The 23,116-nt window shown below is 41.8% G+C and overlaps 1 protein-coding gene across 2 annotated transcripts in view; it reads right to left on the bottom strand.

Annotated features, from left to right (window-relative positions):
• LOC141106176 (microsomal triglyceride transfer protein large subunit-like) overlaps positions 1 to 23,116 on the bottom strand; it is a 239,517-nt gene that overhangs the window by 102,415 nt on the left and 113,986 nt on the right. For both annotated transcript variants that reach the window (XM_073596713.1, XM_073596714.1), the window contains 3 exons: positions 20,402 to 20,553; positions 14,582 to 14,750; positions 6,349 to 6,456 (listed from right to left, as the gene is read on the bottom strand). In XM_073596713.1, the coding sequence (XP_073452814.1) occupies positions 6,349 to 6,456; positions 14,582 to 14,750; positions 20,402 to 20,553 (429 nt within the window). The remainder of the gene's footprint in view (positions 1 to 6,348; positions 6,457 to 14,581; positions 14,751 to 20,401; positions 20,554 to 23,116) is intronic.

Raw genomic sequence — 23,116 nt, 5'->3', positions numbered from 1 at the left:
AGGGTTATAACTAGTGTCATGTTTTAATTGATGTCTGCTGCACCATTGGGAGCATTTTGCTCACCTGCAATATACATAATTAGAATTGGACAGCGCTACTATGTAACATATGCAAAAATAAATAAAAATATTTAAGATAAAAATACAAATGTAAATGTGTACACGAATCCCTATGAGTAACAATGTGTGTATATACAATGTGTGTATATTATATATATATATATATATATATATATATATATATATATATATATACCCTGTTTCCCCAAAAATAAGCCATACCCCAAAAATAAGACCTAGTGTTATTTTCGGGGATGGCTGCAATATAAGCCCTACCCTGAAAATAATCCCTAGTTAAAGTCATTAATAACATGTAATCCTTTTTTCTAAAAAAGATTATATAATCTGCAGTGTGTCTCCTTTTTGTAACTTTATTTGGGAAAATACCTTATTTACAGCCCCACTAGACACTCACGTGACCTGCCAAAGGTCTCCTCTCCTCCCAGGTGCTCGGAGCAGGGAAAAAGAGTTTTGGCGGGTCACGTGCTGTAAATAAGGTTCTTTCCACAATAAAGTTACAAAAGGAGACACACTGCACATTATAATATTTGTACAAAACAGATTACATAATTTTACAATGACTTTAACCAAGATTTATTTTTGGGATTACAGAATGTCATAATGCTGACTCCTGAGCTGATGGGGAGAGGGGGGGAGAAGACAGGGGACACAGGAACTTTTTTAAAATACATTTTATTATTTTATTTCAGGTTTTTTAGAACATAGAGAGGGGTAAATGACACAGCACAAGCACTGTGCCGTCTATCAGGATCAAAATATTTATTTTTTATCGTTACAACCACTTTAAGATCGTCATGATGACATGACTGTATTTGAATAAATGTAGATTATTGTACATACCGTAAATAAATAAGACATCCCCTGAAAATAAGCCCTAGTGTGTTTTTGTAACCAAAATCAATATAAGACCCAGTCTAATTTTTGGGGAAACAAGGTATATATATATATATATATATATATATATATATATATATATATATATACTGTATATGTATGTAAATTGTGACATGCAGGGATTAGTGTACACATTTACACAGGTTTTTTATATTTTATTTTTTATATTCATATTTATTTTTGAATATATTACATAGTAGTGCTATCTAGTTCTACTTATATAAATTGGGGGTGGTTTTGATACACTTTTTATGACAGTAGCTGCAAATTCACAGATTGATAGTCTAGTGGCACAGATTTATTTAAGTATAATTTTGCTTACCTGCCCGGGTGTGGCAGGGTACCAGTGTGACAAGGGATCCAATCCTTCCCCAGTCTATCCATAACTAAAACAAGTTTTGTCTGGTTTTAAGGCCTAATTTTAGCTAAAATGCAAACACCTGCACAAGGTACATAACTTACAGTGACTAACAGTCAGTATGATGTGTCCCTTGTGCTGATTCTGTCGCTTTCTATACATATCTTCCTTTGTCCTAGCCCACCCCCTCATCCAAACCCCTGCAATATTCTGGTGTGGCAGGGGTTAATACAGTAAGGGGCTCACATCAAGAAAGATGGACTATGCCCACCCTTTGCTGCCAGATTTGCCACTTATAGAAGCTCTATTCCAGCCTCTATGAATTACACAGCATCTGTGAATGGAGAGGACGGGGCTATCAATCATCCACCCATCCCCTATTACAGAGAATTTTAGCTAAACTTAGGGTTTAACTTTAACTAATTTTTGTCATGCTCCGATGTTTAACATAGAAATACGTGCAGGGGAGACAGCCTGTATGTACCATGTGGGTTTGGTTATGGTATTACCTGGAATCATGCGGACACCCATATAAATAAAACCAACTGGTTGCTATTGACCATGGAAACACCTACTTCTAAGCTATAGATTCTGCAGGTTCTGATTACGGCAGTACTTATTCCAATTTTATGATCAAATGTGTAGTTGGTGATATGATTTGGTTATGCTACTGATTGTCTGCTATTTTTCTTAAGTCTGTACTGTGATGGTTTAACCACTTCAGCCCTGGAACATTTGGCTGCCCAAAGACCAGAGCACTTTTTGCGATTCGGCACTGCGTCGCTTAAACTGACAATTGCGCAGTCGTGCGACATGGCTCCCAAACAAAATTGACGTCCTTTTTTTCTCCACAAATAAAGCTTTCTTTTGGTGGTATTTGATCACCTATTTTTTTGTGCTATAAACAAAAAAAGAGCAACAATTTTGAAAAAAAAAAACAATATTTTTTACTTTTTGCTATAATAAATATCCCCAAAAAATATAAAAAGAAACAATTTTTTTCCTCAGTTTAGGCCGATACGTATTCTTCTACATATTTTTGGTAAAAAAAAAATCACAATAAGCGTTTATTGATTAGTTTGCGCAAAAGTTATAGCGTCTACAAAATAGGGGATAGTTTTATGGCATTTTTATTAATAATTTTTTTTACTAGTAATGGCGGCGATCAGCGATTTTTATCGTGACTGCGATATTATGGCGGACACATCGGACACTTTTGACGCCATTTTTGGACCATTGTAATTTATACAGCGATCAGTGCTATACATTGCAGTGAACCTACTGGGGTTAACCAGTAGGGGGCACTGAAGGGGTTAAGTGTGTCCTAGGGATGTGTTCTAACTGTGGGGGGGATGGGCTACATGTGACACGACACTGATCACTGCTCCCGATCACAGGGAGCTGTGATCAGTGTCCTGTCACTAGACGGAATGGGGAAATGCTTGTTTACATCAGCATTTCCCTATTCTTCCTCTCTGTGAGACCATCGCGGGACTCCCGGCGGACATCCAGTCCGCGGGACCTGCGATCACACTCACGGAGCTTGCAGGGCGCGTGCGCCCACAATTCTTCGTCTTAAAGGCGACGTACCTCTACGTTGATATGCCCAGCCGTGCCATTCTGCCGACATATATCGGCGTGATACGGTCCTTAAGTGGTTAAATAAAGAATTGGTAAAGGAATATAGATGTACAGCATTAACAAATACTGGGGTGCAGGTCAAGGTTTCCACTTTTTTGGTTCACAGAAATCCAAATAGAGAGGGACACTAAAAAAAGTAAAAAAAAGCTTTAAGGATTTTCAGAGTGCTGGATATTTGTTTATTTGTACGTTTGTGGTGCCAGCACTTGGTGATCACCTGATTACTGTTCTCACTCCCCCCCCCCCCGATGACATACCACGCTGCATTTGTCCACATAGTTCAATCAATTTACCTTCATCTGAATTTTGTGTAAGCAGAATCCTGAGAGCATCTCACAGGATTATTAGGAGTGTACTTCCTGTCACTTGGGTTTTACAACTTCCTCTGTGCTTGTTGCCTACCTGACCAAACACATACAAACTTCCAAGATATATTTGAATCCCACTTACTGACTTTTTTTTACACCAGAAGTTTTGTGTGCAAGAGGAAGCAAGGAGCCTGCAATAGGTGTGCTTCGAAATTCTTCTTTTGCATCATAAATTAATGTTCTAAAATCACCAGTCTACCGCTAGTACAAAGTGGGATGGCCTGGTGGATGATGAACTAAAATACAGAGCAGTCAGTCTGTGCTCCCTGTAAGCATTTCAAGGTTTAATTTTCAGTTGTGATTGGAAAGTGCCTTAAAGCAAGACTTTAATGAACTGTAAAGTATATTTTGATCTACTATAAACTGGCTGCAAGCCATTTCATAAGATTACTGTCAGTTTTTAATACACTTGTACAAAGTTTTATGTTCAGAGCTAACTGTGAGCGTGTGCCAAGAAATATATGTACACATTTAACTCCAAAACCACTAGTCATGGCATAAAAAGTTATGTAGCAGACATGTACGTGTATTCTATCCTAAAAATGTTTTTATTCTAAAATTAAGAACTGAAAACAAGAATGGCACACCTTTCCATCAAAACCACATCAAGTACTTTAACACAACTGCAATCACACATTTCTCTACTGTCACCACTGTACCTACACACTTTTCCGCTCACCAACAGTGCACACGCACACTTTTCCACTGGTCACCACTACAACCACACACTTCTCCACTGACCAACATAGCAACCACACACTTCTCTACTGGTCACCACTGCACCTACACACTTCCCTGCTCACCAACATTGCACCCACACACTTCCCCACTGGTCACCACTACAACCACACACTTCACTGACCAACATTGCAACTGCACACTTCTCTACTGGTCACCACTGCACCCACACACTTCTCCGCTTACCAACATTTCACCCACATGCTTTTCCACTGGTCACCACTGCACCTACACACTTCAACACTGACCAACACTGCAACCACACACTTCTCTACTGGTCACCACTACATCCACACACTGACCAACACTGCAACCACACACTTCTCTGCCGGTACCACTCTACTTATATACTTCTCCACTCACCAAAACTGCAACCACACATTTCTCTACTGGTCACCACTGTACCTATACACTACTCCACTCACCAACATTGCACCCAAACAATTTTACACTGGTCACCACTACAACACCACACACTTCTCAACTGATCAACACTGCAACCACACACTTCTCTACTGGTCACCACTGCACCTACACACTTTTCCACTCACCAACATTGCACCCACACACTTCTCTACTGGTCACCACTGCACCTACACACTTCTCCACTCACCAACATTGCACCCACACACTTCTCTACTGGTCACCACTGCACCTACACACTTCTCCACTCACCAACATTGCACCCACACACTTCTCTACTGGTCACCACTGCACATACACACTTCTCCACTCACCAACATTGCACCCACACACTTCTCTACTGGTCACCACTGCACATACACACTTCTCCACACACCAACATTACATCCACAAACTTTTCCACTGGTCACCACTGTACCTACACACTTCAACACTGACCAACACTGCAACCACACACATCTCTAATGGTCACCACTACATCCACAAACTTCAACACTGGCCAACACTGCAACCACACACTTTTCTACTAGTTACCACTGTACCTACACAATTCTCCACTGACCAACACTGCAACCACACACTTCTCTACTGGTCACCACTGCACCTACACACTTCTCTACTCACCAAAATTGCACCCACACACATCACCAGTGACTTTCACTGCACTCACTCTCTTCTAAACTGATCAACACCGCACCCACATGCTTCTCCATTGACTGCCACTGCACCCAAACATTTCTCCAATGCCCAACATTGCACCCACACACTTTTCCGCTTAATACTACCACATGCACACACTTCCCCACTGAAAGCTGCTGTATACACACACTTCTCCGCTAACTAACACTGCATCCACACACTTCTCCACAGACCGACACTGCACCCACACACTTTTCTCCCTGATCACAGTTGCTCCCACACTTCTGTCCAGTGACCCCCAACAGAATCATACTCTTTTTACACTGATCAACACTGCACCCATACGATTCTTTACTCACCGCCACTGCACCAACACAATTCTCTAGTGACCAACACTGCACCCACACACTTCCCCACTAACCACCACTGCACCCAAACACTTCTCTGTGTCACCAACACTGCACTCACATACCTCTCCACTTTAACAAAGTAAGTAGGCACACTCAGGTGTCTTAGCCCAAAGACTATTAAAAAAAATACTCAATAAAAGTCCCCGGAAAGTCCATTAGGTAATGTGGCAGAGCCCATTCACATGGGCAAGCTAATCCTGAAGCTAAAGTAAGCTCTGTATGCAAACAAGAAAACAGAATAATGAGTGAAGCACCTCTAAATGTAGCATGGACTATAATGTATTAAAATAAATGCCAAAGGACCACTCACAATTAAAATCAATTCACTGCTTCACTGACCAACCCTGCCCCACCTACTTTACTCTCTGGTCACAGCTGCACCCACACTTCTTCACTGATGAAAGCTGTACCTGTGCACTTCTCCATTAACCAATGCTACTACAGCCAATTCTCCACGTTATGTTGTATGACATACCACTTTTGCACTATGTGCGCTATGCTACACGTTACATTACATTACATTCCTGAGACTGCTAAACTCTGTACAGTGCAGTGTACATTTATAAAAAAAATAATTAGGAACTTGGAATTTCATTCAATTCAAAACTCATTCAATGAGCAGACATTCTTTTGTAAGCACATATAAACAAAAGTATACTTGGGGAACAAAGTATTTTCCAAAGTACACGTCAAAACATATCTGGAATCAATAACGTTCATGACAACAAACCCCTTAGGACTTCAGGGATTATGTCAACCAGAAAGGAAAGTCTTAAGGAATTAATGAATGACCTACCTCTTCTTCACAAAGGTCCATTCTGCAGATCTTGCCAATAATTGCTCCTGCTATAATAATTCCTGTTTCCATAATCTCTGGGTTTGGCACTTTTGCTCTAAGCTTTTCCTGTAAATGAAAGTCAGTTCTCAATTTTTAGAGTATACTTACACCACAGAATATATTATTTTTTGTATATGAAAGCAATCAAAAGCTGTTATATGTTAGAGTTGTGTTATCCATAGGTAGTTGTAATAAAAAGAAATATAATGCTACATGCTACAACATTTCTCCCACCTGTCTGGATATGCCTTGCCTTCATTAAAGCTGAACTACAGAAAAATAAACACAAAATCAAAGCAGCTATGTATATTCATTTTAAACCATAAAATGTATTTTAAATGTGTCTGGTGTAAGTACCTGAATTTACCTTGATATACTATATACATCTCCTGTAATCTCCAAAACTGAGAGAGGGAGGGTCAGCAGTTTTTTCTGTATTTCAGTGTGCTGGCAGGGAACATACTGCCAGTAGAATAGACCAAAGTGAGCAGAGGGATGGGTTCTTCATTATACTGCTGTTTCTAAATTACTCAATCAGAAGGCTGAGGGTGTGCTAGACTAACCTATACTGCCACATCAGTTACATCCAGCTCCTGTATGTGCTTTCTGGCAGGGGTGCTTGGCTAAACAGGATTAGCAGTCCTTCAGCATGTAAAACAGTGTACACATACAGTATGTATGTCAATTGCGTATACAGCTTTTTTGCACAAAGTTGACTTTATATTACTTTTAATATAGGCTGGGTTTGCCACAAATGTGGGTGTGGTTGAGAAAAAAAGGGTTTTTGTACTCACCATAAAATATTTTTCTCTGAGTCTATTGAGAGACAGAGCTTGATAATAATTAAGTAACTTATAGGGTTACACTGCCACCTACAGAAGAAATAGACACTAGACACATGGAAACTGAAGGCCTGTCCCTTGAAACACTCCCACTTCACACCTGCGCAGTTGTAGCAAACAATCCAAAGACAGAATGATAGCAAATGAGGGGAGGGAGCTGTGTCCCTCAACAGATACCAAGAAAAGGATATTATCATAAGTACAAAAATCCTATTTTCCCTATCATCCACTGAGGGACATGTTTTCATGATAATTAAGCAACCTAGGGACATCCGAAAACAGTCCAAACTGAGGGGCAGACATGCCAAAACATACACAGGAGAAACCAGCCCAACAAGAGCAAAAACAGAGCAAAAGGCAACCGAGGTCATTAAACAACCCCTTGCATAACCTTTTGGTCAAAACTGGTATTTGCAAAGGCAGACACAATCTTGTTAAACATATATAAATAAGACTAGGTTATAGCTGTGCAGATTTGAAATATAAAGGCCTGATGACGAAAAGCCTAATGCTGTGTACACACGGGCGGACTTTTCGGCAACAAAGGTCCGACGGTCTTTCTGACTGACTTTCGACGGACTTTTGACGGACTTCCGACTGACTTTCGAATGAACGGATTTGCCTACACACGATCACACCAAAGTCCGACGGATTCGTACGTGATGACGTACAACTGGACTAAAATAAGGAAGTTGATAGCCAGTAGCCAATAGCTGCCCTAGCGTCAGCTTTCGTCGGTCGGACTAGCATACAGACGAGCTGATTTTTCAACCGGACTCGAGTCCGTCGGAAAGATTTGAAACTTGTTTCAAATCTAAAGTCCGCCTGATTTTCGCCCGAAAAAGTCTGCTGCAGGTCCGATGAAGCCCACACACGGTTGGATTGTCTGACGGATTCGTCCCGTCGGATTAGTCCGGACGAAAAGTCAGCCCATGTGTACATGGCATAAGAAATACTTGTGTCCCTGGTGGAGTGAGCTTTAATGGGAAAAGGAAGCAATTTATCTTGAAACTCATAGTATTGCATGATAACAAGTCTTGTCTATCTACAGCCAACAGTGCATCCGGAAGCCAGAGAACCTCTTTTAGGACCTTCTGAAATGACAAAAAGATAACCAGTCTGCCTAAAAAAAGCAGTGTCAGAAAGGTAAACCCTGATTGCCCTCAACATATCCCAGCAATTGAGAGATATATCCTAGAGGTGAGCTGATGCCAGACACAGGGAGGGCAACACAATATCTTCATGAGGTGAAAAGCAGAAGGTCCTTGGTGTTGTGGAAACTTTTATTAATGTATGTTGTCAGATGTCCCCCAGTGTCAGTTTTGCTGTAATACGCTCATGCGAGCAGATTCACACATACAGATGTTGGTGGAAGACCACTCGCTGCGGAAACCTTCCCATGGACATGGCAGATCTGTTTACTCTTTTAGGGATGTTCCTTTATGCCTCACCAAGAGACTGGCCACCTCATGGCGATTGCATTAACGCTCCTAGCAAACGGATCTGCGTACATGGGAACCATAGCATAACCGTACAAAAATTATTGCCCATTGAGCCATGATAGAGTACGGCTCGCTTCATTGGTAGCAGTGGGAATGTGCACACAATCGTGTTCAGAGCCCTGTCAAATCATGAGACTCTTTGTGTCTTACAGGGAAGCTGGTAGCATGGCTCTGCACATGACCATCTGCACATGTCACTACTGGAATTCTATTTGAATATATACATGTGTGTGATTGGTTCTTTTGAAAGAATACAAGTGTCTGATTCTGAAGCTCCCACCTTCTTTTGTTATTCATGTTTACAGTATAAATAAAAGCAGCAGATCACGCTAGAGAGGATTTTGCTAAGCTCAATGCGATACCAGCGTCTGTTACTTGGAGTACTTTCCCGGCATTACACAAGAGAGCTATGATTGTGCTTATTAGCACATGGAGTTATTTGCTTATGAAGAGAAGCTTGAATTAATCCACAACATTGGTTTCAAAACAACCTTGTCTATGTGTAACACCAAATGGGGCCTCCTAAAGGACAATGCAGATTACTCAGAAACCCTTCCGACCAAAGTGATGGCCACAGGAAATACTAACTTAGGGGATAGCAATGTCAAAGATATTTCCCAATTAGATTCAAAAGAAAGTCTTGATACCACCAAAAATACTAGATTTAAATCCCACACTTGGATCGGAGTGGGCAGCATTTTAAACCCCTTTTATAAAAGTACCTGTCAAAGAATAATTAGCAAGAGGACATTGAAAAAGAGGGGATACACATGAATAAACTACCAGACACTTACACCAGTATACATAAATCTTCTAGGTTTGATAGAAAAATTTGCTGGAAGAAAATTTTTACAAAGTCAAAATTACAGAATCCAAAATATCTGTATATCTCAAAACCTTGTTTCAACAGCCAGGTAGTCGAAGCCACCAAAAATCAGGGGGGAAAACTGGTCCATGGGGTAACAGATCTGACCGATCGGGTAGAGGCAATGGAGCGTCAGCTAACATATGATGTCCTGGATCCTAAGATTTCTAGTCACAGTACTGTGCATATGCCAGCTCGGCACAATGCCAGTGGCCTCATACTGAATATGTAATAGCTGGACACAGTTCAGTATCCTCTAGCAGCCTCTACTGTGCATATACTGGCTGGACACAGTGATAACAGCTCTACTGCTGTGCACAGGGCACACTCCTGAGGAAAAAAAGAAGCATCAAAATGTAAGGATTGGGGGCACAAAAAAATTCACACTATCTGTGTGGAGCTTAATGTAAAGGGCAGTTTTACCTTCAGTATTTATTATGAACCGAACTGTGGCAAACCATCATTGATTTATTACATTGCTTGGAGTATTATAAAAGTTTTATACCATCAATCCTAGCATTCGCAAGCAGCTTTGCAGGGAAGATGGATGTTGGGATTGAAGTTGCTAAGCCTGAATCAGCAGTTGCATCAGTATCTTCTGATTCTCAAGATATCTTTAAAAAACATGTCTACACTACTGTATAAGAATTATTTTGGGACTAAACACCCCCATCCCATTAGAAAATACCTCATGATTAGCCTCTATCAACTCGTGACCTAATTCTGTGTAATAATGTGTTGGTTGCTTAACCGTAAATTATGACTATTCATAAAAGTTGATATAATCATAAAAGCAACATTAAAGGAGTGGTCTACAAAAGTAAAAACAAACTTTTCATTATTTTAAACCTCTTTACACACGGGCTGAATGCTGGCCAACATTGCACTGGTTCAAAAGAAAACAGCTGACATTCGGCCCATGTATATGGCCCCATGTCCGACAGTTTGGCTGGCTTCTGTCAGACGAGCATGCTGGAAAATCAGCAGCTGATCGGCTCCCGATCAGCGCTCTCAGCCAATGGCAGAGAACGCTGATCAGATTGTTCTGGCGGAGGGGCCGTCCTCCCTGTCAGAACACAACAGCTCAGCGTGGGAGATCTCTGTACTAACATTGGGTCTTTAGTACAGTGGCTCGGACTGGAGCTGACAGTTTTTTTTCACTCTACTGGTAGATCAGGCTGGATATTGGAAATCCTCCACCCAGTTAGACAATGAGTGCACCAACCCTCTGCCATCCTACACATCTCTCTCCTCAGTGGGAGCTCAGTCTGAGTTCACACTGATGGTACTAGAAACTAAACAATGGGAGATTAATTTTGCAGTTTAGTGGCCTTACACAGCCTTACTTTTTGGACAGCATTCAGGGAATACAAAGGATTAAAGTGTGTTTTTAATAAATTAACAAATATGTGTAGCAGGCATGTTGTAATGCAATTTCTCCTTTTGTCCACAAGATGGAGACAGAGAGGTGTTGACTTGTCCTTCCAGAAAACTCAGAGACACAAAGCTCACTGGGAAAAAGGGCAGTTTCAGGAAGTGCTGAGGTAAATTAGGTGAGAGAAAAGAGAGAGAGAGAGACAGGTTTTCCGCACAGCACTACAGAGAGAGTGCTGACAGGAGATCTGAGGAGGGCTGTCTGAGGAGAGTGCTCTGAGGTACCAGTATCTGATTGAGGGGAGAGACACACACTGACACCAGGGACTGTGTGACCCAACAGAGGGAGAGAAATCCACGCTTCTCCTGAGACTGCAGGGGAGAGTTACTGTGAGGAGAGGGGATAGAGGAGGACAGGAGTGGTGAGGTGACAGGACTGCGTGGTGGAACTCCACCTAAGAGAGAGAGAGAGAGAGCCACACAGTCTACCAGCATCTGAGAGAGAGACACGCTTTTCCCGAGACTGCTGCCAAGAGACTGAGGATAAAGGAGCCAGGAACAGTGTCACCCACACAGTCCTCCACCATTCATTCCTGCTCAGCAACTCAGCACCATCTAGCCCAGCGGAGACAACCCACACACTGCTTCGGGGATCACAAGACCCATCCAGGTGTCCTGTTGGCCATTCTCCTATCACCCTGCCAGTTCAGCTACTAGCCATCTTGATCAGCCAACAGGAGGTGATACAGTGCCTTACAACATTGCCAGGAGCCTGAACCATTTGGGACTTCCGTTGTGCTATCACCCAGAGGATTGATGAGCGGGTGTAAACCCAACATCTTTCTGAGCACAGTACAGACACTGCATGCAGACACCTTTCCCTTTCTACTGTCAGAGGATGCTTGTTTGGAGCTGCCACTTTTAGCCATTCTGTTCTTACAAACCATTACCTAACGGGATTTCCTAGAGGATTACCATCTCACTTTTGATTGAATAAACCTACTGTCTCTACAAAGGGCCCCAACGTTTGCTAGCAGAAAACACTGGTACCCTTCAACTCAGAACCTGTAACGTTACAGAACTGTGCTTACTCTACCTGTTAACCCATTTCTTCTTTTTGTTTTGTTACTTTCAATGGTGTTTGTGGCCCAGAAGGAGCTGATAGATCTTCTTTCCTCCCTCTCAGCGTCTGTGTTATGGGCATATATATTCTAAATTTAAAGTTGCTAAGTATTGAAGGTTGTCTTTTCTAATGTATTATTTTTTTGCAAAAAGGTTTAACAGTGTTGTAAGCTTCCATATGCTTTAAACCATGATAATATATTCAATTTGTTTATCACTACCAGGTGTGTGTCTGTTTTTGGTAATAATCCACAGCCAGGATAACAGTATTTTCCACATGTGTCTTTAAATGCGTTTGCAGTAATTTAATTTAACCAGGTGTGCCAGAGGGGCTTAGGTCATTCTTGAGGTTGAAGCAGAGATCAGAGAACCCAAATTTACCAAGCGGCTCCTTCAGGGGTGGCGCTACACATCTCATACTTACAGTACCTGCTCTGTACAATGGTTTTGCATAGAGCAGCCCCGATCCTCCTTTTCTCAGCTTCCCACCAGCGCTCTGAGCCTCTCCCCCTGCCAAGTGTCCCCATAGCTACCTGCTTGCTATGGCAGCACTCGTGTGTGCTCACTCCCGAGCCCCGCTCTCAGTAGGGCACTTTCACACTGATGCGGTGCAGTTTTCCTGCACCATTGGTGCAGTGCAGAGTACTGGTGGTTTTCGTGTGGGTTAGCTGTAGTTTGCCATAAACTTCTATTATGTCCCATGGTTTTGGTGAGCTTTCTCAAAGCAAAAAGAGAAAGAGTGGATTTGGTGCGCCTTCAGAAAGTAACATAACCGGTAAAGCAGAGTTCAGAGGTCAGTGCTAAGTGAGACAGAGTTCAGAGGTCAGTGCTAAGTGAGACAGAGTTCAGAGGGCAGTGCTAAATTATGCAGAGTTCAAAGGTCAGCAGAGCTAAGTGATGCAGAGGTTGGGATCAGTAGTGACACAGAGTGCAGTAGTAAGTGACCCTCTGTCTCCCCTCTGCACTGTTTATCTTTGTTCTCTGTTTATTCCCTGGGACTCTGCCCATTACTCATTAATGCAGCTCCAACTCTTCTCCCCTCCTCCTATTCCCTGATCCAGTAGGTGGAGCTAAATTACAGCTACACGTAGCCCTGCTTACTGGACCGGGGAATAGGAGAAGGGGAGAAGATCTGAAGCTGCAGTACCCTGAATATTGTGGCGAGTCCCATGAATAAGAACAGAAGTAAGCCAATACACTTTCTGTGTCTCCAATGCAGCTGCGCTTGTCAAAGGCATCTACAGAGGAAACGTTGTTTCTTTATGCCAGGGAGAGGGAGTAGGACTACGATTGGCTTGTAGCCCTGCCCCTACTGCCATGCCGCCCTTTAGCACCCGCATCCACTCTGTATAAAGCCAGTCACTGTCAATCACAGCCCCGCCTCCCTACTCCCTGTTCCAGCACTTACTACCATCCCCTTCTGTTTCTTCTGTAGCTGCCTGTGGAGGTAGCTGCAGGGAAGACACAGAAGCTAATTAGTGGAGCTGAGTGTCGGAATGGCTCTGGGATTCAGCCTGGATTCGCAGGACATTGAGATTTAACTCAGGTCTTGAGACAGTTTCTCAATCCAGGGCAGTTGGGAGGTATGCACATGGGGTGATTAGGATGTGCCCAGGCACGTCTGGCACACCCCGTGCGCACGTCCTTTGCCCAGTGAATTGACTGTCCCCAGGTGATACAGAGATGAAACTGAATTCTCCTACATCTGCAGCTCTCTCTTCTCTACAACTGTTCAAAGTGCACAATTTATACAGCTTCTCTGAGCTTTCAGAAAGCAGGGGGCATAGTTACATAGTTAGTAAGGTTGAATAAAGACACCAGTCCATCGAGTTCAACCTGAGCGAGTGTGGGTGCGTCTCTACAATTATCCCTATTTTTATTTAAGGTACCCATATAGCGCTGTGTCAATTTTTACTCAGCACTCCACACACATATATATATATACATCGGTCCCCTACCCTCAAGGAGCTCACAATCCAAGGTCCCTAAAATTCATATACTAGGGCCAATTTTTGGACAGAAGCCAATTAACCTACCAGCATGTCTTTGGAGTGTGGAAGGAAACCAGAGTACCCGGAGGAAACCCACGCTGGTACAGGGAGAACATGCAAACTCCAGGCAGGTAGTGTCTTGGTTGGGATTTGAATCAGCGACCCTTCTTACTGCTAGGCAAGAGTGCTACTCACTACACCACTGTGCTGCCCCTAAGCTGAAGCTGAATTTGCACTCTGCAGAGCTGAGGAGAGCTAAGAGCTGATTGGAGGGAAGGGACACGCCCCTTTCACATAGCACACAGGAACAGAGCTGCGGTACCTCCCTCCCCGTCACCTTTTTATCTCTTGGTGTCAGGAAAATTTGTCAGAAGTGACTCATGCAGATAGTAGAGGAATGAGGCAGCAGACTGAAATAACACTTAGTGCTCTGGATTGAGAAAAGTACACACTATAGAGGGATATGCAAAATTGCTTTAGTATTATATGACTTACTAGCACAAGATTGAGGAGTTCTATAGAGGGGTGTGGTGCAAAGGCTGCAGAATATAGAAATTTCTCATGTATCTTTGCTTGTTTCTTTTTGGTAAAATCCAGGAAATCTGAAAGTGCGAATATTGAAGCATGTGACTGGGCTGCGACTGCGGCATCAATAAAAAACGGTCTGCAACATAATATACAATTCATCAGTTTCTGAATAGCAATCACTATAATCAATGAAAACATTAATCCAGTAACAATTATATATAATAGATAGATAGATAGATAGATAGATAGATAGATAGATAGATAGATAGATAGATAGATAGATAGATAGATAGATCCCAAGTGCATACATATATTAAAGCTGAGCAAAATTTTAAATGTGGCGTACATTTGTATTCAGCCCCCTTTACTCTGATACTCCTAACTAAAATCAGGTGGAACCAATTACCTTCAGAAGTCACCTAATTAGTAAATAGAGTCCACCTGTGTGTAATTTAATCTCAGTATGAATATAGCTGTTCTGTGAAGCCCTCAGAGGTTTGTTACAGAACCTTAGTGAACAATCAGAATCATGAAGGCCAAGGAACACACCAGACAAGTCAGGGATAAAGTTGCGGAGATGTTTAAAGCAGGGTTGGGTTATAAAAGAATATCAAAGCTTTGAACATCTCACGGAGCACTGTTCAATCCATCATCCGAAAATGGATAGAGTATGGCACAATTGCAAACCTACCAAGACATGGCTGCTCACCTAAACTGACAGGCCGGGCAAGGAGAGAATTAATCAGAGAAGCAGCCAAAAGGCCCATAGTAACTCTAGAGGAGCTGCAGAGATCCACAGCTCAGGTGGGAGGATCTTCCACAGGAAAGCCATTGTTGAAAGAAAGCCATAAGAAGTCCCAGTTGCAGTGGGGACACAGCAAGAAGAAGGTGCTCTGGTCTGATGAGACCAAAATTTAACTTTTTTGGCCTAAAAGCAAAATGCTATGGGGGTTATTTACTAAAGGCAAATCCACTTTGCACTACAAGTGCACTGACCCAGGACCAGTGCGTTCTGAGGCTCCAGCGCTAGAGCTGTAAAAACGTCAGACGCCAGCAAAAGGTGTTAAACGCGAATTAACGAGGCTTAATGCTGTGTTAAGCCTCGTCCGGCGTTTCTGTCTCTATTCAAAATCAATGGTTCCCTATGGGAGCCCAATGATTTGAATTGAGGTCGCACCAGAAGTCGGATCAAGAGGATCCGACTTGCGGTGCGACTTGTGTGCTGAGAATCTTGAAGGGGGAACCCCGCGAAAATGTAAAAAAATTTGCGTGAGGTTTCCCTCCCCCCGTGGCGTGGGGGTTCCTCCAAGATCCATACCAGACCCTTATCCAAACACGCAGCCTGGTAGGTCAGGAAAGGGGGGGGCGAGCCAGCGCCCCCCCTCCTCCTGGACCATACCAAGCCACATGCCCTCAACATGGGGGGTTGGTGCTTTGGGGCAGGGGGGGCCCTGTGCCCCCCACCCCAAAGTACCTTGTCCCCATGTTGATGAGGACAAGGGCCTCTTCCCGGCCAACCCTGGCCATTGGTTGTCTGGGTCTGCAGGCGGGGGGCTTATCGGAATCTGGGAGCCCCCTTTAATAAGGGGGCACCCAGATCCCGGCCCCCCACCCTATGTGAATGAGTATGGGGTACATTGTACCCCTACCCATTCACCTGGGGGAAAAGCGTCAATAAAAAAAACACACTACAAAGGTTTTTAAAGTAATTTATAAGGCAGCTCCGGGGGTCTCTTCCGACTTCTCCGCGATCTTTGACCTCTTGATGATCTTGGGGGTACCCCCACGCCATTTTTTTTTTGGTGTGGGGGTTCCCCTTAAGATCCATACCAGACCGAAGGGTCTGGTATTGTCTTGGGGGAGAACCTCACGCAAATTTTTTTTTTTTTTTCGCGGGGTTCCCCCTACAAGATTCTCAGCACACAAGTCTCACCGCAAGTCGGATTCTCTTGATCCGACTTCTGGTGCGACCTCTATTCAAATCAATGGGCTCCCATAGGGAACCATTGATTTTTGAATAGAGACAGAGAAACGCGGCTGAAAGCTAGCGCGGCTTAACGTGCATTGAATTCAATGCAAAACGCAGGAAAAATTGTGTTTTTAACGCTGATTTTTTCCTGGCGTCTGTACTAGCTTTACAGCCCGTTTTTTAAAACGTTCCTGTGCATGTAGCCTAACACTTAAAAACTAAAACTAACACCCTGAACACACAATCACCACCGTGAACCATGGTGGTAGCAGCATCATGTTGTGGGGATCAGAGACGTGTGGTGAGGTCAGTGGCTGGTGAGGCACTGGCTAGTATCAGAGCCAGATACACACAGGTTACATACATCATGAACTTTAGAGCGAGAGCAATAATTCTAGCACTAAACCTCCTCTGTATCTCTAAACATGTAACCTGTAAACCTATAAACATTTTTAAAGCGTCGCCTATGGAGATTTTTAAGTACCAAATTTTGACACCATTGCACAAGTGTGTGCAATTTTAAAGTGTGACATGTTGGGTATCTATTTACTTGGCGTAACATCATCTTTCACATTATACAAAAAAATCAGGCTAACTTTAGTTTTTTTTATATTTTCCCAAAAAAAGGTGTTTGAAAAATTGCTGTGCAAGTACCGTATAACATAAAAAGTTGCAACATTCACCATTTTATTCCCTAGGGTGTCTGCTTAAAAAATATATATAATGTTTGGGGGTTCTGTGTAATTTTTTAGCAAAAAAAAAAAAATTACACATTTTTACATGTAGAGAAGTGTCAGAATTGGTCTGGGTGGCAAGGGGTTAATTGCCATATGTAAATAATATACAAATAATTATTATATATTGTTTTTAAGGTAATTTACTATATTTTTAAAAACTGTACTCAAGCATAAATGATTATGTTATAACATATAGCATAATAATATATGATTTAGCTTGATTAAAACAGTACCTTTTCAGCAGGCAGCAGATTCTCATCTAATTAAAAAAATTAAAAAACAGCAGCTACACATACTGCAGCTGCTGACTTTTAATAATATGACACTTACCTGTCCTGGAGTCCAGCGATGTCGGCACCGCAGCTGATGTTTCCATCAGCTGTCGAGTGTTGCTGCCGCCACTGCGGGTAAGGGTACCCGGCAGTGTAGCCTTTCGTGTTCACGCCGGAAACCCTACTGCGCATGCGTGAGGCCCGCTCCTCTCTCCTACTGGCCCGGCGACAGGGGAAGGAGGAGGGAGCCCCAGCCGTGACGTCAATAGCCGCGGCTGAGGATCCCGGAAGTGGGAAAGGATACCTGTCAAAGACAGGTATCCTATCCCCCCCCCTGCGAAAGGTGCCAATTGTGGCACCGGAGGGGGGAGGAATCAGATGATTCAGAATGGATGTTCTACTTTTGGGTGGAAATCCGCTTTAAAGTGGTTGTAAATCCTCAGAGACAACTTAATCTGTTCAGATAGTAGATAACACAGGCAGCTGATCACTGCCTGTGAAAGTGTACTTACTGCTGTATTTTCAATGAAAATCGTCTTTTTCTCGTAGATGAGGTCATGCGCGATTGCGCAGTATGATCTTTCATTAACAGCATGTAAAGTGTGCCGTTTATGTATTCCCTGCATGTTGGGAAATTACTGTGAACAAGCTTCCCCTCTGAACGGCACAGAGGAGAAGTCTCGTGATGCTGCACTGATTCTCTTCTTCCTGTTATTCCCGGCGCTACGGCACATGCGCGAGATTTCAGAGTAAGGGCAGAAGTGACTACATAACAGATTCAGTAAACGGCACTAAAAATGGCATGGCCAATACCCGGAAATGAAGAGAAGACAAACACCCTAAATAAGGTATTTACAGACCTCATTTAGGGCCGATTTCAATAGATTATCCCTTGTAATGAGCTACTGAATGTTTAAATTTAAAAAAAAAAAGAAAAATCGACTGGGGTTTACTTCCTCTTTAACTGTGTGAGAAACACATGGGATTATGGGTCTTTTAGACACATGCCCCCTTTTATGACACTGCAGTGGGAGCACAGCCTTCACTGCAGCAAGCTGTCCATTAAGCTCAGTGCTTCTGACAAGAAGTGAGAGGCACTGTGAGCTCATCCTCTCAGTCTGCTGCAAACACAGTGTGCAAGCTTGTACTTAAACTGACCTCTCTGTATGTGGCTTCTGACAGGCTGCACAAGAAGCCCTGTATCTCTGGAAATATAGGTGGCAGAAGCCCCAAATTTTGCCCAGTGGTGGGGTAGGATTCAGCTACCTACCCCCCAATTCTGTGACCCCAGGTCACCGAGCTACAACCCTTGAAGCTCGATCGTTTTTTTTGTGGGGTTTTTTTTTCTTTTTTTACGTCCATCACAGGTGAGGCTCTGCTTTACCTGCCTCCCCTGACTGAACGTCCCTGGTAGGGATGCTTTTCTTCAGCAGGGACAGGGAAGCTGCTCAGAGTTGAGAAGATGGATGGAGCCAAATACAAGGCAATCTTAGAAGAGAACCTGTTAGAGTCTGCAAAATACTTGAGTGGGGTGGAGGTTCACCTTCCAGCAGGAAAACGACCCTAAACATACAGCCGGAGCTACAATGGAATGGTTTAGATCAAAGCATTTTCATATGTTAGAATTGCCCAATCAAACTACAGACCTAAATCCAATTGAGAATCTGTGGCAAGACTTGAAAATTGCTGTTTGCAGATGCTCTCCATCTAATCTGACAGAGCTTGAACTATTTCGCAAAGAAGAATGGGCAAAAATTTCACTCTCTATATTTGCAAAGCTAGTTGAGACATACCCAAAAAGACTTGCAGCTGTAATGGCAGCCAAAGGTAGTTCTACAAAGTATTGACTCAGGGGGGGCTGAATACAAATGCACACCACACTTTTCACATATTTATTTGTAAAAGAATGTAAAAAACATTTATCATTTTTCTTTCACTTCACAATTATGTGCCACTTTGTGTTGGTCTATCACATATAATCCCAATAAAATACATTTACATTTTTGGTTGCAACATGACAAAATGTGGAAAATGTCAAGGGGTGTGAATACTTTTTCAAGGCACTGTAAGTACCTTTTTCCTAATATACAGCTGTCACATGACCCAGACCTTTCCCAGCCTGTCTGCAGGGAAACATAAGCAGGAGGAGCTTCTAGTCCTCTGCTGCTAGTCATGTTAAAAAATAGTTAATATCAATAAACTGTTTAAATTGTCATACAAATATATATTTGAATTTGAATTATTTTTTGGCAATAATATGGTGTAGTCATTTACCACTGTGTATACACCCACATGTGTGACTCTTTAGACACATGTACTGCTCAGATGTAATAAGGAGGAAATGATCAGCATAGAAACCCACTGAAAGCTGAGCATGTGCAGAGCTGCCAACACTGCTTTGCTAAATCCCTAGCTGCATTGGGGACATGGACAGAAGGTGTCGATAGAGAACAGCAGGATCAACCAAGTTTTTTGCAGAATACAGAAAACAAATCTCATAGTGACTGAATGAGTATGAACAGCATGTAATACAGCATTGAATGATAGTTTTTCATGATGTGGGTTTAGTGACACTTTAAATAAAACTCTATTATGTGGTTAAAATTGAATATAAAGTATGTTTGTCAGGTACTAATCTCCAAAAGCAAGCTCTCTTACTATGCTATAATTTGTTACTTTGTGCTTAAAGATTAAAAAATAAGTTGTTTAGAAACAGTATATATTTACTATATCTACTATCCTATGGGTCTACTGAACATGCATATATAGTACATTATTACCCTAGAAGAAAACAATTCAGGTGACTCACAGTAAATTAGGTGATGCTGCCTGGAAGATCTGCTGAATATCCCTCTGTTTGGCATGCTTAAAAGTTTTCACAAGTGCATGAAAGTGTTTGACAGTTGATATCTTAGGGACAGTCAGTTTTTTTCTTTTGGAAATTGCCAAGTACTTCTTGAGCTGAAAGGGCAATGAAAATCATGAGTATCTCAGCCTCAAAACCACATTAACACATTACATAAGATAGGACTTGATTTTCAGGCATGCTTTATTGGCTTAGAGTGGCATGACCATATGGAGAGGCCAAAACTGTTTTACTTGAAACCCAAACGCCTGCCTGTGTTAGTATTAGACTTAATATGCAACACAAAATGCATAGTATAAAGCATGTGGAAATAATTGCAGCATACTGTTTAAGCAGTAGAAACTTTTTGTACAGTAGACAAGGGCAAGATAAAAAAAAGCCAACCATTATTGGTATTCATCAATTCTTTTGTGCAAGTTAAGAAACTTTCTAATCAGCCTTTTGTGCCAAAAATTGCTATTTTTAGAATTTGCCAGGCCTGCTTCTCGGTCAATTAATATGATTTATATTTAGAAAGCCAATTGGTTTGTTTTGTCTTAAAGTCACTGGGCAGGTATCATCCTTTTTGTGCTCTAACCTAAGGTAGAAAACATTTGTCTACATAATGTAATATCTTAAAAAGAGTTGGATCAAAAATTAAGAGGAAATATCTAAATGAAAATGAGCCAGAGAAAAGGACATACTCTGCCATAAATGGCAGGTGACCAAAGTAAATGAGACATGTGACAAGAAGGTGATTGCCCATAAAAAAATGACAGAATAATACAAGAGGAGGTTCATGACAAGAATCAATTTAGGAAGGAACAGGACGTTAGGTTGACAGAAAAGAGGCATCATGATCAGCAAAACATAGCACAAACTAGCACAAAGACAAACAATGGGGCACATAGATAGTGAAGGCTCAAACAAATCAGAATGGGGACCTCAGACAAAGAATAGGGCAAGCAAAGTCCTCTAAAGAAATGGCCTTATAGCTGATTTGAGTAGGTCTTCAAGGTCTAAGAAGATAAAGTTGACTCTTTTTCTAATATGTTTGATTGCTCATGATTCTGACCAAGTCTTTAGACATTTACTTTTTATTAATAGAGAGACATTTTTAGAATGAACTGCACATTTTCTGATAAATAATCTGAAATCCCTCACTACAGTATATTTTGTTCAGCTGCCAAATGATTAGCTTTAAAAGACAGGAAGTGGATATGGATCTTCAAATGTCCTATTTCAATGTGTCCTTGAAGTAGCTATCTCTTTGGACTTAATGCTTAGCCAGCCTTGAGATGAGCCCACAAGATGCCTAGCCTTCAATTATCAGAACGTGCAATTTGGAACTGATGACCTTCTTGTGATATACTGAGGTCAGCCACCTGACAAGGAAGTATTTGCAAAGTCCATCCAAGTCCCTAGAATTACTTAACAGAAGGAGAATGGATACAGCCAATTGCAGATAATAACTGCATTTTATTACAAAGCAGTGAAAACCTCTAACAACGAGGAATGTAATCAAGGCAAATTAGGGATTTCCAACGATAAATAGGAACTTCACTCATTTTTTTTAAATTAAAAGTCATCAGCTGCAAATATTGTAGTTACTGACTATTAACTATAGCACTAAAATATAGTCATATTTTCTAATACTAAAATCAAGTATTTACCAGTCAATGGATTCCAGCACCGTCTTCCCACAGCACCACCAACCTATATTTGTAAGCCAGTTGCGACTTGCTGATTTATCACAGCAGGCTCCCCACTGCACATACATGAGATCGCACAGCACAGTGATACTGGTCCTGCAGCCTTCTGGGACATGTGTGTAGTGATTTAATCTATTAATGTATATTGGGTGTATAGATAATTAATAAGTAAGTATTATTATAATGATGATGATGTAAGTACTCTTCCGCAGCAACCCAATTCTTCCAGAGAGATGCACTTTATTGACTTCCAACACAGAACAAAGTCCAAAGTCCACAGATGACAAAGAAATCCGACAGAGTAGATATAATTCAGAACCCCATGTTTTAGGTCTGAGTGTTCCCAGCCATACACAGACAAGCCTAACCTCCAAAAAACACTAAATGCCAGCTTGAATGTCCTCCATCAAATACTAGTCCACTAGGAGGGAGTTTCTGCTAGGTCAACCCAAAATACTCTTTGATCTTATTGTTACCTCGTCAAGTCTAATTACCATCAATAAATACTTCTACTATGGTCCTTTAAACAATGTACCCTTTGAAATGTTCAATTAGGTTTCCAGACCATACCTCACCTCACACACCTAGGTAGACTTGCATGAGATTAACACATTAAAGAGTCCCCTTGATATGTTAAAATTCAGTTGGACAAATCAACCAGTCAATTGAATTCTGGCCTGGTCAATATTGACTGCATGTGTACATACACACAACAATGTCCCACATAAATCGGTGAACATATTACAACATATACCCCCACTTGGGTCGGTTCTAACTACTAGAACTGACCCATAAATCAAACAACAAAAAATATCATTACGATTTAAGGTACTGGATGCTTTACAATGGCTCATATAAAATATGAAGTTGAAACTGGTTACATCTCTCTTCGCCAGCCTCTAAAATATCCCCATGAAACAGTTATTAGATAATATAACTTTTAGACCATGACTGGAAAAGGATTTGG

Source organism: Aquarana catesbeiana, linkage group LG08 (genome assembly GCF_042186555.1).
Source record: "Aquarana catesbeiana isolate 2022-GZ linkage group LG08, ASM4218655v1, whole genome shotgun sequence".
Taxonomy (NCBI): Eukaryota; Metazoa; Chordata; class Amphibia; order Anura; family Ranidae; genus Aquarana; species Aquarana catesbeiana.
The sequence above is the reverse complement of the archived record's forward strand: the minus strand, read 5'-3'. Positions and strand labels throughout refer to the sequence as shown.